This window comes from Octopus bimaculoides, chromosome 9 (genome assembly GCF_046866305.1).
Source record: "Octopus bimaculoides isolate indiv1 chromosome 9, ASM4686630v1, whole genome shotgun sequence".
Lineage (NCBI taxonomy): Eukaryota > Metazoa > Mollusca > Cephalopoda > Octopoda > Octopodidae > Octopus > Octopus bimaculoides.
In genome coordinates, this window is record NC_142936.1 from 33,508,365 (window position 1) to 33,528,364 (window position 20,000).

The following is a 20,000-nucleotide window of genomic DNA, read 5'->3' on the forward strand; positions in this document are numbered from 1 at the left end:
ATTGGGACTGTCACATTAAGTTGGCAGTATACAACTACTTTATATATATATATATATATATATATATATATATATATATATATATATATATAAACATAAAGATATATGGTCCCTCATTTTATAAATAATAATATAAATCAGTTCATCGGGAACATTGCTTTTTGCATGTTTGGTTTGTATCGATTTCCATGTCTGCAAGACTTCTTTTGAAACACTTTCTTCCATTGTGAAATTAAAATTGGGCACACATGGCTGAGATGTAACTCACCTGCTCCCATACGTTAAGTAAGCCTTCAAGCAGTCTATCTACATGCTAGAAATAACAGCCAAATCTCACACAAACTTTCTTTTGCACATATTTTTTCATAAAATTTTTTGCATATGTTTCATATGGCCTAGAAGTCGATTGGTGATGAGTTTCAACAAAAATCCCATACTGGCCAGCTTTGTTTTTTGGCGATAAAATTTCAGAGAAATTTCCAGTGGTAAAAAGAGGTATTATGAAAAAGTTAAAATAAAAAGAACTTGGGCTCATAGCCAAACGCGTTGCCCAAATGCATTGCCCATCTTGTAAAATTATAGTGAGCTAAATTTACAAAGTGAAGCGGTCCGGAAGATCTCACTCATTTCGAAATTTCGCATGGTGATAGAAAATGAAACAATATGAGTGCGCATGCACAATACCTGAAAGGGAAATCAGTTGACCCAACAAAACAAAAAAGTAAAAAAATAAATGAACACTTTATTGTAACTTTCTGCCACACAGTATTCGCAATAAAATAATGAAAAAATATAGAATCAATCTAATCATTTTTCTGCAAAGATTTATATTAGAGAACTTTTTCGCGCTAAAATTGTGTATAAGAGAACATCATTTACTAACCAAATTGTTATTAAAATAAATTATCTCTAACAAGTACAGAAGTGGTTGTGTGGTTCTGGGTTCAATCCCACTATGTGGCACCTTGGGCAAGTGTCTTCTACTATTGCCTCAGGCCAAGCAAAGCCTTGTGAGTGAATTTGGTAGACAGAAACTGAAAGAAACCCGTCATATATATGTATCTATCTATCTATCTATCTATCTATATATATATATATATATATATATATATATATATGTAGTGGCTTCATCCAGGTATAGCGTGGATTCAATCTTTGATCGCCAAATTTCACTTAACAGTTCAACAACACTTTTTTCATGGTAAAACAATATTTTTTCTGTGAGTGACAGCAGTTACATTTGCCAGATGCCTTCGCTATGCAGAATAATGTCTTTGCCACTTGACCTTTCTAACCTCTTCTAGGGCACCAAAAGCTAGAATTTTACGTACATATATATATATATATTATATGTGTGTGTGTGTGTGTGTGTGTTTGTCCCCTCCAACATGGCTTGACAGCCAATGTTGGTGTGTCTACGTCCCCGTAACTTAGCAGTTCGGCAAAAGAGGACTGACAGAATAAGTACTAGGCTTACAAAGAATTAGTCCAGGGGTCGATTTGCTCGACTAAAGGCAGTGCTCCAGCATGGCCGCAGTCAAATGACAAACAAATAAAAGAATACCTTTTAAATTGTTGTCAGAAAAATATTCACTAACAGAGAATCAATTTCAAGTACCGTTAACAAAAACAAAGAGAAAAAACAGGATCCTTAGGGTTTGACGGCCAACATTTTTTTATGTAGTGTTTTTGGCACCGAAACACTTTCAAACTTCGTATACTTGTATATTTTGTGGTATAGAACAGATAAAAATTTTTGTATCCGAAGTTATTTCACGTTAAAAATTGTCTTATGTCGATAATTTCAACTAATCACTGACGTCTATTCAGTTGAATACAGTTAGTGCTGTGACGGTGTATATGGTATTAATCCCCGTTAGTTCTGACATTTCCGATTAACTAGACTGTTCGTAAACAAAGGGGAAAAAGCCATCAAAATACTTGAATATTGCCTGCACTTGTTATTGGAGCTGGCAGAATTATTAATGCACCTCCACCAAGTGCTTCATTTCCTAGAAATAGCAGCCAAATCTTCTTCAAATCAAACTCTAGTTTAGGGTTAGGGTTCGGATTTTAGAGTTAGGGTTATGGTTATGAGTTATAGGGTTTTAGGGTTAGGGTTAGAGTTATAGGGTTTTAGGGTTAGGGTTAGGGTCATGAGTGAAGTTATGGCAACCCTAACCCTAACTCTAGAACCCAAACTTATTATATAAACAATATATGCGTATAAATTACGATTAAACCGGATGAAATATGTCACAGGGAATAACATTTTTATGACCGGGAAAAAATTATTGTTTACAAAGAGCACTGACTGTATTCAGCTGAATAGACGTCAGTGATTGGTTGAAATTACAGAAATATGACAACTTTAACATGAAATAACTTGCGATGTACAATTTTTTGTTAAGAAGGCTAAGAGAAAAAGTTGTTTTGTATGACACATTCTACCAGTGTCCCAAGTTTGAAAGTGTTTCGTTAAGAAAACAAGTGTTGGCCGTCAAATCATAAAGACTCAAAAAACAGCATACTAGGTGTAAAAAAAGTGTAGAAAACGAATATGACAAAAAAAAATTGCACAAACAAACGGGGGTGGGGTGGAGAGACTTTCAGAAAATTCACAAAATCCAATTTTTTCTCCATAATTTTCAGGAAAACATTTTCCCCACAAATTTCTTTATAATCGTAATCTATGCCCTATGAAAGGAAAAAATTGGATTGTGTGAATTTCTCTGATATAAATCTAAGCAGAAAGATGTAAATTTTGCTCAGTATAGTTTTACAATATGGGCAATGCATATGTTTGGCTAGGAGCCCAAGTTCCTGGCAATAACGTTTTATTTTAACTTTTTTATAATACTTCTTTTTACTGCGGGAATTTATTCAAAAATATGTGCGAGAAAGAGTTTGTGTGAGATTTGGCTATTATTTCTAGCATGTGGGTAGATTGCTTGAAGGCTTATTTAATGTACGGGAGCGGGTGGGTTACATCTCCGTTATGTGCGCCCAATTTTGATTTCAAAGTATTTAAAAAGTTATTTGGAAATCATAAAGAGAAACGAACGACAGAATCGGGCCGTCTGCATCTTAAAACCAAATATTAAAAAACAAAAATTTCCCAAAGCCTTTTCCCCATGTCGCCCACCCATCACCATATCACTTCCAAAGTTTCACTTTTAGCATAGCAGTCAACACATACGCAATGGTGAAAAGGTTTTCCAAACTTCATGTTTATGCTGTAGACTGCGAGGAGAGGAGGAGAGTTATTTATTTTTTTTTTTTTGTAATTGAAACTTTACAAAAAGTTTTGGAAATTTTTTTCAGAATCTTAATCTCTGTATTTTACCACATGTTTTACAAAAAAAAAAAAATTTCTAGAAAAAGTTAAAAAATGAAGAAATTGTGGGAGAGTAGGTGTGGGATTGAAATTTTGAAATGCCGATTTTTGTCAATTTGTTTTTCAGATTCGTAATCTCCGTACCCAAAAACGGAGGTTTCTGTAAAAATTAAAAATAAATAAAGTGGGGTACAAAAGGAAGTCTTTCCTCAATGTTTTCTGTTGATTCACTAAATCCTCCCTTCCATGGTGTGTGAATAATAATCATTTTTTAAGTAAATTCAAATCTGGCTACCCCTAAAAAATTAGTAAATTCAATTTCCATTGCTGTAGCCTAAAATATTATAGTTACGGAATTCTCCCTGCGATAGATTAAGTAAACAAAGAGAGAAATTTTCATTAGGTTTCTATGCATATCTACTACATGATTATCCCTACAAGGAAATGATAAATATAGATTATTATTAGTTAATTTAAACAATTTTTATACCAACTAATTTAAATACATAAAAGAGTTGTATTGAAGAAGTAATTTTTTATATATTTTTTGTTGTAGTTAGAAGAATTAGATACTTAATTATATACATTTATATACATACATATATTATTATTGTATGTTGTAATGACAAGAGACTATCTTCGACATCAAAGGGTTTCAGTTGGTATGTGTTTGAGATATAATGGAGTGGATTTCAATAGCTGTGGATTGAACTTACTTGATTGCATCATCCGTTAAAATGTTTTTGTTTTTTAATTGTAATTGATGTAAGATTGAATAATTAACACTCACACTCATAACACAGATATTTGAGTTAATTTCTACAATGCAGACGGGATTTCGTCTTCTTGAACCGATTTACCCTGAAGTGGCTTATATATAATTGAACTGTAATCATGTATATCATAAAACATATATATAAGCCGAAACAATTTGTTGGACTTTTACGATTTTTATAATTATTTATATATTATGTTATGTTACATACATTTTTGTTATAGTATTTAATGTAATATTGTAATATAAATAAATTATTGAATGTCAATAGAATATCTCTATATTTAATTTATCTTTATTATTGAATTACACCAATATTAATATGGTATCCAGCTGAAGTACCAGTGAATTGGATGTTTAACACACCCCTTTGAAGGATTTCTTTTCCTCAGTTTGTTACTTTATATATATATATTATGTAGTAGGGGTGGTTGCTCTGAGATTGTAGCGGCTAGAATAAGAATAGCCTGGGCAAAGTTCAGGGAGCTCCTACTTCTGCTGGCAACTAAGGGCCTCTCACTCAGGATGAAAGGTAGACTGTATGATGCATGTGTGTGGACTGCCATGCTACACGGCAGTGAGACATGGGCCATGACTGCTCAGGACATGCATGGCTTGAAAGAAATGAAGCTAGTATGATCCGCTGGATGTGTAATGTCAGTGTGCATACACGACAGTGTAAGTGCCCTGAGAGAAAAGTTGCGCATAAGAAGCATCAAATGTAGTGTACAAGAGAGACGACTGCACTGGTGTTACATATGGGTGAGGACAGCTGTGTGAGAAATTGCCACTCCCTAACTGGAAGGAACCTGTGGAAGAGGTAGACCCAGGAAGACATGGAATGAGGTGGTGAAGTATGACCTTCGAACATTGGGCCTCACGGAGGCAGTGACAGGCGACAGAGATCTTTGTAGATATGCTGTGATTGAGAAGACCCAGCAACTAAAGTGAGATCACAACCACACATGTCTGGCCCAGTTAAGAGTACTCCTGATGCATCAGACAATATGATATGCTTGAAAAGACTGTTGATTCAAGTAAAACCAATACTGTACCTGTGGCCAGTGCCCCCAGACTGGCTCCCATGCCAGCGGCATGTAAAAAACACCATCCGAACATGGTTGATGCCAGGTCCGCCTGACTGACTCCCATGCCAGTGGCGCATAAACGCACCATCCGAACGTGGCCGATGCTAGTACCCTTGACTGGCCCCTGTGCCGGTGGCACATAAAAATGCACAGTCCGAACGTGATCGATGCCAGGCCTGCCTGACTGGTTCCTGTGCTGGTGGCACATAAGAAGCATCCACTACACTCTCAGAGTGGTTGGCGTTAGGAAGGGCATCCAGCAGTAGAAACATTGCCAGATCAGATTGGAGCCTTGTGCAGCCACTGGCTCTCTATACCTCAGTCAAACCGCCCAACCCATGCCAGCAGGGAAAATGGATGTTAAAACGATGATGATGATGATGTCATGAAAGTGACAGAGGGTACTGGTCAGCACCGATTATGCTAAAATAAGAGTTAAATTAACTCTAAAGCCACAAAGCACTAGCCACTGATGAGAATTAAGGTGTCCAATATCAGGATTCAAAATTGTGATTCAGCTGCATATGCTAGGGACTTACCTCCCTTTGTTAGTCGTTAAATTTGTGCTTTGTGGCTTTAGACTTAATTTAACTCCTATCTTAGCATAATCAGTGCTGATCAGCATCCGCTGTCACTTTTGTGACCTCTATTAATATATGTACACTTATATATGTATAAATATATATATATTAGAAAGAGTTATTTGTCAGGAATTATCATTCTGGGCAAAATACTTCATAAGCTCTCTGTTAGTACACCAGGCTAACAATATTACATTAGTTAAGAACTTCATGAATACTTGTGGCAGGGTCCGAGGTTATAAATCATCACCATTCTATATTGTAAATCTGTGGTTGTGCTCAATTTATACTGTTTTGTCTGAACAAGTGCACTGTGTACCATGCATCAGGTGTTGAAGTGATTGCAGAGCAATGTGAAGTGAAGTATTTTGCTCAAGAACACAACACACCACCTGGTCTAGGAATTGAAATCACAATCATTAGATCATGAGTGCAACACTCTAACCACTAAGCCATAATAATAATAATAATCCTTTCTACCAAAGCACAAGGCCTGAAATTTTGTGGGAGGGGACTAGTTGATTACATCAACCCCAATTCCTCTGCTGGTACTTATTCTATCAGCCATGAAAGGCAAAGTCAACCAAGGTGGAATTTGAATTCAGAACATAGTGACAGGCGAAATGCTGCTAAACATTTTGCCTAGCATGCTAATGATTCTACCAGCTCACCACCTTAATGATAATAATAATTATAATAAAATAAATAAAATCAAATAAAAAAAATTAGATTAAAGAAATTTTAAAGATTTAAAAAAATTAACGAAATGAAAAACATACATGCATACACATATATATAAAACATTAGGTAAGATCATTTGCATATATCCCTTATGCATTATACCCATCTTGACCAATGTCTTTCACTATAATGCTAAAGTTATCTAGGGAGCCTGCTGAAGGATTTATTATAGAAGTGCTTATGGTGTATCACTAATTCCTGCCTATAATTAATTGGGTTTCTCTCTGATGTAAGTATTTGGAGTGACTCTTCTAGGCAGAGTTCACATCTACTACTTCTTATTTCTTATGGTTTTGCTCAACTTAGGATTGACAATTTTAACCCATATTTTATTGGGGTTTTTTTCATCCCTGAGTTGCCATATTAGCTTACTAAGTGATATCTCATTTTCCTTCTTTTGGGTTTGAATGATGTGGTGTGGTTGTAATAGAGCTTAAATATCGTTGAGCAACATCCTATGTAATAGTTTTATGGGTTACTACTGCACATTCATTGACTGTTCTTTTCCAGACATGATTTATTTAAAGGACATTCTCTATCTCCCCTACAGTTACAACTGGCCCTGTCTTTCCTATTACTACTACCTGTGTGGTTATTATCCCTATTATTATTATCGTTATTGGTATTATTGTTGCTGTTGTTATAGTTATTATCATTTCTATTTATATTACCCTCTCTATTGATATTAATGTTTACTATCTTTCTGTTATTTTCCACGCATGCACTTCCTGTATTATTTGCACTATCTCCACCTCCATTCTCACAATGTTTACCCTCATCCTTCCCATTGCTAGCTCTGATCCACTCGCTACCAATTACTATTAGCAGCTTAACTAAAACATTTCTCAGTACCACTATTATTCCTAATTTAGTTGTAGGTACTCCTATTATTAATATTATTTATACATTCCCTCTGATGCTTGTTGTTTTTACATATTTTAGTCTGGTCTAGGTCTGATGGGTCTATTGTTTCTAATTCCCTTAATCTCCAGTTCTCATGGGACACTTATCTGTGTGAGGTTCCTTGTGGTGAAGTAAGCAAATCTCATGGAGTGCCTCCTATATCTGCTCGACAGAGGGAAATGTTTGTCAAGGGCTGCAAAAAATTTCCCTGAAATGTTAGTGGTGATTTGGACACCAAATGGAGCATTGAACCAGATAGTTTTCATAATTTCTCTTTCTTTTTTATATAATTGGAATCTATAGTTTTTTTTTTATCTCCCTGTATCATGCTGTTTATGTTTATTCTCATCTTTATTATCATTATAACTATTTTCAATTCCGTCAAGGACCTTATCTCTGCTATCTGATACAAATATCTCCATGTTCCTATTATATCTGTCATTTATGTGTTTGTCTTCAGGTGGATCTAAGATCTTAGTCATCGGTTTATCCTTGCTGTTCCATTAACGTATGCAATTTGCTATATATGGGGAGCATTCCATTCTACGGTGGCCCTACCATAAGATGAATTTTTGTATTTAATTTCTTATTGCATTTATTCTTCCTATATTTTGAAATCCAACCATTACCTCTCCAGTTTGAACTTAAGTCAAGTTTTGTAAGTGATGTGATGTCATTACTCTTACATAAATTGCCACAAGGTATATATTTGATTTTTCTGCCATAAGTGGCCTCCATTAATGACATGTTGTAGTACCCCTGTAACTTTTAAAAATGTCCCCATTTGCCAATATCCTAGACATAGCAGACACCCCCATGTGGATAGAGTTTATGATAATTTACGGATGATAACTCCTCAAATTACATACCTTAGTTTTTCATTTTGCTTAGGGAAAGGGTGATGTAATCCAATGCTGATGTCAAGTGTGGTCTCCAGAAAATTAACTCTACTATACTCAGTTCTATTGATATCTTAAGTCCTAATTGTTTAAAGAATTTTACGAGTGTCTTCCTATACTTCTGTAATATGTATATGTTACAATTTTGTACTGTAAAGAGTGTGTTGTCCCTGTACAATCTGCCCCTAGTTTCAGAAATTCCACTCCTATGCGTTTTAAAATGTAAATTCTTTCTAGATCTGCTGCTTGAGCTGAGTCTCTCAAACCCATGGTTATATCAAAGTTATTAGGTGTCTTTCCTCATCCAGAGATTTTCTTCATATTCTATAATCATTTTTCTAACTTCTCTTATAATATCTATTTCTTCCTTTGCAAAGAGTTCTTCCTAGCAAAGATTATTTAGCAGTATGGGATTGATGAAGTGTAATAATTGGATATGTTTATTTGTATGAATTTTGTGTTCTCCTTGTCCCTAATGTTCCTAAACCAGTGTTCTACTTCAAATGAATTAGACCATAAATCCAGCTTGATCCTGTTTCTTAGAGTGGGTATGTACCTGTCAATTATCAGTTTACTTAGTCTTTCTAAGTGTGACTTGGATGGGCATATAAGCCTGACTGTGAGTTTGGTGGTAAAGTTAAGTTTGTGGCCTTTTGAAGTAATCCTTGGTGGGAGCTAATGCAGTTTCAAACCTCTCTTTGAAAAATGCATTTTTTTGAAAAGTTTTTTTTCAAATTCCTATGTTTTAGATGTTGAAGATTACGAATATGCAAAAAAAATGTTTTTTTAACCCCACCACCACTCCCCACTCCCATTTAAAATTTTGAACTTTTTTGAAATTTTTTTCCCTATGATGGAGATTCTGGATATGCAAGAAACTACATTTTGAAACTTTTAAATTCAATCAGCATATAGATAGCTGTATAAAGAGATAGATATGAATGTCTTCCTGGGGCTAAAAACAACAGTAACATCGTCTTCTATAGGACCACCACATTTAGTTGACAAATATATTTTATGACTAAACAGATAGACAAATAAATAAATGGATGAAAAACTTCAAAATTTTAAATTGAGGGAGGGGTGAAATTTGAGCCCCTTATTAAACTTTATAACATTAATTATTAAATATTAATGTCTGTTTCTTATAAAATGGTGTATATCTAATGTACATTTTATTATTATTTACGATTATTTAAGGCAAACACAAGTAAAACACAAATTCTTTTCACTTTAATGTTTTTGTCTATTTAATTTCGATTTGCATATGTTCATCAATTCACTACGATGTCTTTAAAGTAAACAAAATCAAAAATTTAAATTGTGGCGGGGAATTAAAAAAAATTTTTGTTTTTGCATATTTGTAATCTCCGACATCTAAAGTGTAGGAATCTGAAAAAAATGTTTTTAAAAAATGCATTTTTCAAGGAGAGGTACAAAACTGCATCAGCCCCTGCCCCTTGGTGTGTTAGGTTTGTACAGCTCTGTTCTGTCATCTATACTGAGTTCATACATTATCCATTTTACTTGCCTTATTGATATTAAGTAAGGTATGTTCCATTATAATCCTATTGTCCTTTAAAATCTCCTTTCTGATTAAGTTGTTGTAATCCTTATAATCTATGTGGTAGACATTCCCTGTTTTATCTGAATGTACTAATATTCCAGATTTGCTTTTACTTTCTTTAGTTATTTAGTGTAATTTCCTGAGGTGTAGGTTCTGTCTTAGTAGGTGTTTGTGGAACTTGATGTTCCTTACTATGTTCTACAGCTCTTCCTAAAATTCAGCCATATGAGGGTTGAAAGGTGGGTTACCTCTGCTTCTAAGTTCACTTTTCCAGTCTATTTTTGTTTTAGTGTTAATATCACTCCAGTTTTCCTTTTCAAATTGGTATGCTTTCCACCTCATTCTTCTTATAATTGCATTGTTTTTTTCAATCAGGGACTTAAATAACTCCTTCTTATGTGGTAGAGGTATATCTTAGAATGATATGTCTATATGTAAATTTTCCATTATATTAAAATAGTTATTTGTGAGGAATTATCAATCTGGGCAAAATACTTCATAAGCTCTCTCTTAGGATACTAGAATAACAATATTGTTTAGATTGTATTCTAATGGCAGGGTGAGAGCTTATAGTTCATCACTGTTCTTCCCATGCCTGTACCATCTCTGCAGTTTTCTGCTTTGTTATAACCAGAAATGGCTCTGTTGAAAGTAGCATTAATTTTTTTTAGATCATTCAATTTTTCTCAACTGAACAATAGACTGATTGAGTAAACCTATCAGTAACAAGTCTATAATGACTACTGGTAACAGCTGTAAGCCAAAGTTATTGCAATAAAGAAAAAATATGTAATGACCATTATACAGTGTGTTGTATATACGTACATACATACATATATTCTTTTATTCTTTTACTCGTTTCAGTCATTTAACTGTGGTCATAATGGACCACCATTTTGAAGAGTTTTAGTTGAACAAATTGAAGCCAGGACTTTTTTTTAAAGCCTAATACTTATTTCATTAGTCTCTTTTGTTGTACCACTAAGTTAAAGGGACGTAAACACACCATCACTGGTTATCAAGCAGTGATGGGGGACAAACAAAGACACACAGATATATGTAATGGGCTTCTTTTCAGTTTCTGTCTTCCAAATCCACTCACAAGAATTTGGTCAGCCCAAGGCTATAGTAAAAGACACTTGCTCATGGTGACATACAGTGGAACAAAACCCACAGCCATGTTGTTGGGAAGCAAGCTTCTTTCCACACAGCCACTTCTGTGCCTATATATACATATATACATGCACACATATATATATGGATTGATGGATATATGTATATCCATATACATGTATGTTTGCATATGTATATGTCTGGATGTGTGTTGGTGCATATATCTACCTGCATGGATATATTTATGTATATGTAGCCTGCCTCAGTTTGAACTTGAGACAACTATTTTTTCCATTTAGGATGCTTATCAAATTGTAGAATGCTGATTCTCATTCTCTGGATACAAGTTGTCTGTCTTCTTTCAAGTCATTTTCCATATTTTCAGCAGTGTAATCTATAAGGGTATGAACAAATTTTGTAAATTGGACTTTGTCACTATAGTTTTAGGCTACATACTTTTTATTTATTGTGTCAACAGTGTAAGTTGGAAACAGGGCTGCATAATTTGTTTCTAGAAAGAGCTTACACTATTTTAGCATATGAATAAGTAAATTTTTTAAAGAGGTAGCCCCATATTACAAATTCACATTTGAAAGATCTAATTTAAGAACAATAAAGCCTATATCAAAGAAACATAAATAAGCCAAAAAGATGTAGCCACAGGAAAATATGGTATAATTCTTCATACAGTATGAATGTGACCACAAATGTAAACTTGATGATTTCTGAAGCTTATAGATACCCACTACTCACACTTGCAAAAATATCAAAAGATCTTTGAAAGAAACATTGTTAAAGTTAGCTGTAGTATCCTCCCCAACATAAGGTCTACAATCTTCAATATAACTAACAATATGAGGAACACCTTTATAAATCTTGTAATTGTAAATCCCTCAACAACTTCCCTTGAACAATATGTGTTGGGAAAAAGAACTCCTGTACAAGGCTAATATCACTGACATGAATGATACCATAAAACTTACATAGGAATGACTAGAAATATCTTCAATGAATGAAAGACACAACACTTGACTTTGTTTAGGGATAAGAACAAAAGACATGCAATATCTTTACCCAATAAGATATGAAATCTTAAAGACAGGGGTGTGGACAATCCCTATATAAACTGGAGTGTCAGAGCTAAGTCCAGCAAATATAATGGATGAGGCAGCTAATGCAACTTCTGTATCACAGAGAAATGAAGCATCATGACATCAACAGCGAACATTTTAAACATTTGGGAAGAAACCTCTTTTTGTATTCACAAACAACAATCTAAACTATATTCCATGATCCTACATCCACCTTGTCACCTGTCCAACGAGGATAAATTTTGGATACCACTTATATGTGCAATATTCATAATAGACATATATACTCCCAGGAATTCATACTGGAATTCTAAATGGCACAGATATGTACAGCACATGAATAACATATATTGCAGGCATCACATGATTTACAAAACATAGTTTTCAGAGTTTGCACTGTCAATGTTGGCACACTGAAAGGTAGGTCTAGTGAAATTGTAGAGATGCTTGAAAGGAGACAGGTTGATGTATGCTGCATACAAGAGGTAAGATGGAGAGGAGCTTCAGCTAGAATCCTCACAGGCAAGGCACATAGGTATAAAGTCTTTTGACAAGGTAACATGGATGGTGTAGGGGGTGTAGGCATACTCCTTGCGGAGAAATGGGTAGATAACGTCATAGAGGTTGTTATGGTATGCGATAGAGTGCTTAAGCTCAGGCTAGTCCTGCAGAACAGCACAGCTGCAATTATCTCTGCCTACACCCCCACATGCAGGGACACCAAATGATCAGAAGGACCATTTTTATGATACCCTTCTACAGGCTACCTCAAAGACCAGTGACAATGACCTCATCTTTGTGGCTGGAGATTTTAATGGGCATGTTGGGAAGGAATCTGGTATCTTCACTGGGGTACACGGGGGCCATGGTATTGGCGCCTGAAACGATGAGGGAACTAGGCTACTGGAGTTCTGTAATGCATGTAACCTTTTAATCTGCAATACTAACTTCAGGAAACCAGACAGCCACCTGATAACCTTATCAATCAGGTGACTCTGCTAGCCAGATTCATACTCACCAGACAGCGGGACACAGGGTTGCTCTTAAATACAAAGACGCTCCCCGGTGAAGAATGTATCCCCCAGCATAGGCTAATCATTAGTGACTTTAGGCTCGAGGCCAGAAGGATACCAAGAAGCAGACCAATCCAAAAAAGAAGGATTTGGAAGCTAAAGAACCCTTTACATGGTCAGAGATTTAGGGACATCCTCATCAAGAAATTTGATGAGAGGGAGGAGGAGCTACAGACTTCATACATAGAGGGTAATTGGAAATTCCTATGGGACAGCTTACTGAGTGCCACAGACCAAGTCTGCGGATGGTGCAAAGTCCCTTCCAGACCTAGAGTTATGTGGTGGTGAAATAGTACGGTAGACAAAGCCATTAGAGCAAAGAAGCTGGGAACTGTACCAGGTAGCCAAAAGGGAGGCTGGGCGGCAGGTATACATAGCCAAGGGTGAAGCAGAAAAGAAGAAGTTTGCCAATGTCCAGCGACATGAGGACCAAAGAACTGAAGTATTTTGGATTGCAAGACAGTGTGTGAGAGAAAATTGTGATGTCACAGGAGAGAAATGTGTCCGCATGGATGATAGTGCACTTACTTTTAATGATTCTGTAAAGAAAGAGGCTTGGAGAAGTCATTTTGAAAGACTGTTGAATTTGGAGAATGAATGGGAGGAGGAAAGCCTGCCAAATGTTGACCCAGTAGAGGGACCAGTTATCCGAATAGACAGCTTCCTTGTAGATAAAGCAATTAAGGGTATGAAGCCAGGAAAAGCCCCCGACCAATCAGGAATCACTGCTGAGATGCTTAAAACACTTGGTGGTGTGGGCTATGGCCTAGTCACCCGCATTGTAAACCAGGTAGTTCATGATGGACTCATACCCAATGACCGGCGTAGCAGCACCATAGTCAACTGCTACAAGGTTAAAGGTGATGCTCTAGATAGAAATAAGTACATAGGTATCAAACTGCTGGCTCAGGTGATGGTGGTCACAGAGAGGGTCATAGCCCATCTTATTTGGGAGAGTCTGCTTAGATGAGATGTATTTCAGTTTTGTGCCGGGTAGAAGCACCACTGATTCCTGGTTCGACAACTGCAGGAGAAATACCTAGCTAAAGATAAACCCCTATACTTAGCTTTTGTGGACTTGGAGAAAGCCTTTGACAGGGTCCCCCGATGCCTTATCTGGTTGGCGATGCGGAAACTGGGGATTGACGAATGGTTAATAAGGGCTGTACAGGCCCTATACAGAGAGGCCATTAGTAAGGTTAGGATTGGCAATGAGTATAGTGAAGAATTCCGGGTAGAAATAGGGGAGCTCCTCTATGCTGATGACCTGGCCCTCATAGCAGAAACACTACCGGAACTAGAAAAGAAATTTCAGGTGTGGAAACAAGGTTTAGAATCAAAAGGCCTTAGAATCATTGTAGCAGAGACCAAAGTTCTAGTAAGTAGGAAGGTGAACTCATCACACACCCCCTCAAGTAGGTGACCCTGCTCGATGTGTAGAAAAGGTGTAGGTAGAAACTCCATAAGATGTACCCAGTGTAAGCTATGGACGCATAAGAGGTGCAGGAACATTAACCGAGAAGATAGCGTTCGTGTGCGACAGATGCACAGGGGCAATAGACACCACAGATGCTCAGAAAACAGATTCCATCACACTCCAGGGGAAGAAACTAGAAGTAGTTGATAGCTTCCACTACCTAGGTGACCAAGTTAGAAGTGGGGGTGGATGCTCAGAGAGTGTTACCATTAGAATAAGAATAGCCTGGGCAAAGTTTAGAAAGCTTGTATCCCTACTAGTAACAAAGGGTCTCACTCAGAGTGAAAGGTAGATTGTACAATGCATGTGTTCAGACTGCCATGCTTTACGACATTGAAATATGGGCCGTGACTGCGGGGGACATGGACAGGCTTGAAAGAAACAAAGCTAGCATGATCTGCTGGATGTGTGATGTCAGTGTGCACACATAACAGAGTGTAAGCACCCTGAGAGAAATGTTGGACATAAGAAGCATCGGATGTGGCGTGCAAGAGAGACGTTTGCGCTGGTATGATCATGTACTATGGATGGATGAGGAGAGATGTGTGAAGAAGTGCCACTTCCAAACAGTTGAAGGAATCCGGGGTAGAGGTAGACACAGGAAGACATGGGATGAGGTAGTGAAGCATGACCTTCAAACATTGGGCCTTACAGAGGCAATGACGAAAGACCGAGACCTCTGGAGATATGTTGACTGCGAAGTCCCAACAAATAAAGTGAGTTCACGGCATATCCTACACCAGCTTCACATAATCAGCCCCAGCCCATTCAAGTACCTTGGATCGTAGGGCGATCTGCTGTGCTTGAGGAGACCTTGAGTCAAGTACATCAACATCAAAATAAAAATCAAATCGAAATTGTAGTTGTGATACCCATACCGGTGGCACATAAAAAACACCATCCGAACGTAGCCGACGCCAGCGCCACCTTGACTGGCTTCCGTGCCGGTGGCACATAAAAAGCACCAACCGATCATGGCCGTTGCCAGCCTCCCCTAGCCCTTGTGCTGGTGACACGTAAAAAGCACCCAATACACTCACAGAGTGGTTGGCGTTAGGAAGGGCATCCAGCTGTAGAAACACTGCCAGATCAAACTGGAGCCTGGTGCAGCCTCCTGGCTTCTCAGACCCCAGTTGAACTGTCCAACCCATGCTAGCATGGAAAACGGGCGTTAAACGATGATGATGATGATGTTAATAAAGTTACAACTTTATAGACTAATTTATGTTTAAAGCCTGTGAAAGCCCCATAAATGATAAGATACACATGCACATACATCCATAAAATTCATGCTGATACCTTAGTATAAATTCATATATATTTATAAATAAGGGTATGCACAAACATTTTCACATAATGTAATTCTGTGTTGAATACAAGTTTTTACAAAATCCCAGGGCCAGCGTAAGGGAAATAACAATTATGAAATAATATTTAAAAAGTTGCATCTCAACTGTGTATTCATTCTGAAGTCCTACATAGTATCATGTAGCCTTGTGTATTCTCATCTAAAATGGAGGCAATTACGGGCATCTTTTAGTGGAGCACTTAAAAATTGTGTAAATTCTTTTCTCATAAAATCATTGATAGCATTGTTAGTCCACAAATAAAGAATATTTATCCATCAAATGTAGTGTTGAGCACTCATTCTCACTGTTCAGTACTGTCATGTGTATTAATGCTTGTTTTTATGTCAAGTTATATATAAAACAATTTAGTATTAAACTAAAGTATCACTCAGTGAGTGTCTGTTTATTAAACTTTTATGAGAAAAAGGTTGGCAGTAACTTTGAAGTTTTTGGCTTGTTCACTTTCATCAAACTATGCTATACTTGGGTTCTTTTTGACTTTAGATAATCTTTCATAAGTTGTTTTTTTTTATGGGATAGGCTCATGATAATTAGGTGTGATGTAGTTAGGCCTAAGAAAATGTGTAGGGAATAGGATAGAGGAAGATAAGCAAAGTATGTATTTGTAGGGTGTGAGTTAATTGAAAGTTATTGTGAGATTTTGATGGAATTGTTTTTGTTTGGAGTTCAGTCAAGTGTGTAAGTAACTTGCGTAAACAAGTGTTCCAGTTCAGGTCCTGACTTTCTTTATATAGAAAGTTGACAATATATGCTTTTCATTTCTAAAGTTACAAACATTTACTTATCAGTTACTGAACCTATTTCAGTTATACATTGGCTATTTGTTCACTTGACTGAGTCACCAACACTTAAGTCCTAAACCATGCCAAGACACCCAGCATATTCACCCTGCTCCAACAGTGCCATCTGTGCTGGTTCGCTCACATACATCATATGTTGGGCAGAAGGATCCCAAAAGACCTCCTGTATGGGAAATTGGCCACCAGTATAAGAGCATGAGGACGACCTCAACTCCATTTCAAGGACATCTGCAAGAAAGACACAAGTCAATAGATCTAGATATCCTGAGATGGGAGGAGGTTCCAAATGATTGCCCATGCTGGAGACATATTACACAAGGAAATAGAGCAAGAGGAAGAGAAACTGGAACTTGCCACTGGAACCTGCTCAAAGAAAGGACAAGTCAGTAGCACTGGTGGAGAACTTCCTTGAATGCAGTTGCTGCATGTGAGACTACGACTCCTGTGTTTGCCTGTATAGCCACAACAGATGCTGCACCACAATCATCAGCTGACAAAATTCTCCAGCTGCAGATCCTTGGTCTTTTGAAACCAACAGATCCCTATCTATATTCACTTACATGATTTCTAGACCTTGTTCAGGATGAAACCTTATTGCATACTAACATTTATAATCTTTACTTGTTGGCTGGCATTGCCTTGCATGAGGGATATTGCCAGCAAAACTGTCTAAGAGATTGGTCTGGGTTTTGCTGTTCTTTTAAATTTTTTTTTTAATTGTTGCAAAATATGCTTTCTAATTTCTCATTTTTTAGTGATCTTCTTTTCCGTCACCCTATGACATTTGTCCTTAATTTATTCTATATATCTCACTCACATTCTGATATTACACATTTGAATTTTTTTCACTCTTGGTATTTTATTCCACCAAATCTTTCACATTATATCAATAGCTTTACAAAATAGTCTTCTGTTGTTGATTTGTTCCTTAAATAAATTAGAGCATCCTTCTTTTCATCCAAGTATGAAACCACTTCTTCAGTACAAAATATAAAGTTATTTGTCTTTAGTTTTTGCTTATTATCAATATATCCAGAGTAATTTTCTCATTTAATAAAATTATCTTAGGAATTAATATATATATTTTACCAAGTATTCTAAACACTGTTGTGTACATCATATTTTTGAGAATTACGATTTTACTATATAATATTTTTAACTCATCCGCTGGCTAAACTTTTTTTTCCCTAAAAGGAAATTATTGATCAATCTTGTGTTTCAATAACTAATTCAAAAAATTCATTTCTGTATTCTAGTGGTATCCTGAAGTTCGAGAACACTGTCCAAATCAACCCATTATGCTAGTTGGATGTAAAACAGATTTACGATCAGACTTGCAGTGTATATCAGCCTTGGCAAAGAAAAAACAAATCATGGTTTCTTATGATCAAGTAAGGAAACAATTTTCAGACAATTCTCTTGGCATTTTTAAGTATCAAGTTCTTTCAATAGCACACTCATTCACAAATTTGAAATTATGTACAATAAACACAAATATTCTACTTTTCATAATACCTTGCATTATGCATATTTCAGCCTACTTTTCTCTCTTCCCTCTTTAATTCACTCTATATCTGTCTGCTTATACATATATATTTATACATATATATACATACATGCACACATCATCATCATCATCATCATCATCCATTGTCCATGCAGGCATAGGTTGGACAATTTGACTGGGCTGGCATGCTGGAAGGCTGCACCAGGCTCCAGTCTGATTTGGCATGGTTTTCTACAGCTTGAAGCCCTTTTTAATGCCATCCAATCTGAGTGTAATGGGTACTTTTACATGCCACCAGCACAAGTGCTATTTGCATGACACTCATATCTGCCACGACTGTGATTGTGCTTGGCTTGATGGGTCTTCTTCTCAAGCATGACATAATGCCAAAGGTCTTGGCCATTGCCCCCGTGAGGCCCAACACTCAAAAGGAACTTAGCCACTTTGCCTCTATGAGGCCCAACATTAGAATGGTGCTCTTTATGTGCCAACGGGTGCCAGTTACCACAACTATGATGTCACTTGCTTTAATGAGTCCTCTCAAGCACAGTACATCGCCAAAGATCTGTCACGAGTTATTGCCTTTGTGACGCTCAAAGTTCAAAGATCATGCTTCACCACCTTGTCCCATATCTTCCTGGGTCTACCTCTACCACAGATTCCTTCCACAGTTAGAGATCGCCACTTCTTTACACAGCTGTCCTCATCCATACACATCACATGGCCATACCAGTGCAGTCATCTCTCTTACACACCACATCTGATGTCTCTTATGCCTAATTTTTCTCTCAAGATGCTTACACTCTGTTGAACATGCACACTGACATTGCATATCTAGCAAACCATACTGGCTTCATTTATTTCAAGCCAACGCATGTCCTTGGTTATCACAGCCCATGCCTCACTGTCGTGTAGCATAACTGTTCACACACAGGCATCAAACAATCTGCATTTCACTCTGAGAGAGAGGTTCTTTGTTGCCAGCAGGGGTAGGAACTCTCTGAACTTTGCCAAGCTTAATCTTATTCCTCACAGCTACTCTCTTGGATTATCCACCTCCACTACTAACTTGGATGCCTAGATAATGGAAGCTATCTACTACCTCTAACTTCCTGTCTTGGCAGTTGATGGAGTCTATCAGGTTGAGTAAAAAGTAAGCAACATTTTAAAGCATGAAGAATTTGTACCAGATTTTTGCAGAGTTCTGAACTTTTTAAAACATTATTTTAGCTATTGTCTGATAATACAGACATAGGCTTGCCCAAATGCATCAATAAATTAACATTGATTATTTTTCACCATTGTTACAATCATCTGAAATGGAACTGTCAAAGCGCAATATTTGAGCAATTTTGCTATTCAACTTCAAAACAGGACATAAAGCAGCTGAAACTGATCGTGATATCAACAAAACATTTGGTGAGGAAATATCCAGTGAGTGATCAGCTTGAAAATGGTTTAAACGATTTCGCAGTGGAGACCTGAGCCTTGAAGATTGTGAGCATAGTGGACGCCCATTTGTCATCGATGGCATTCAATTAAAGACCATCATTGAGAAAGATCCACATAAAACCACTTGAGAACTGGCAAAAGAACTTTGAGTTAGCCAGAAAACTGCCTGCAACCATTTGCATCATCATCATCATCGTTTAACGTCCGCTTTCCATGCTAGCTTGGG

At 36.8% G+C, this 20,000-nt stretch overlaps 1 protein-coding gene across 1 annotated transcript in view; it reads left to right on the forward strand.

Annotated features, from left to right (window-relative positions):
• LOC106879550 (rho-related GTP-binding protein RhoE) overlaps positions 1-20,000 on the forward strand; it is a 126,669-nt gene that overhangs the window by 45,850 nt on the left and 60,819 nt on the right. The window contains exon 4 of the mRNA XM_052970564.2: positions 18,072-18,206. Coding sequence (XP_052826524.1) covers positions 18,072-18,206 — 135 coding nt within the window. The remainder of the gene's footprint in view (positions 1-18,071; positions 18,207-20,000) is intronic.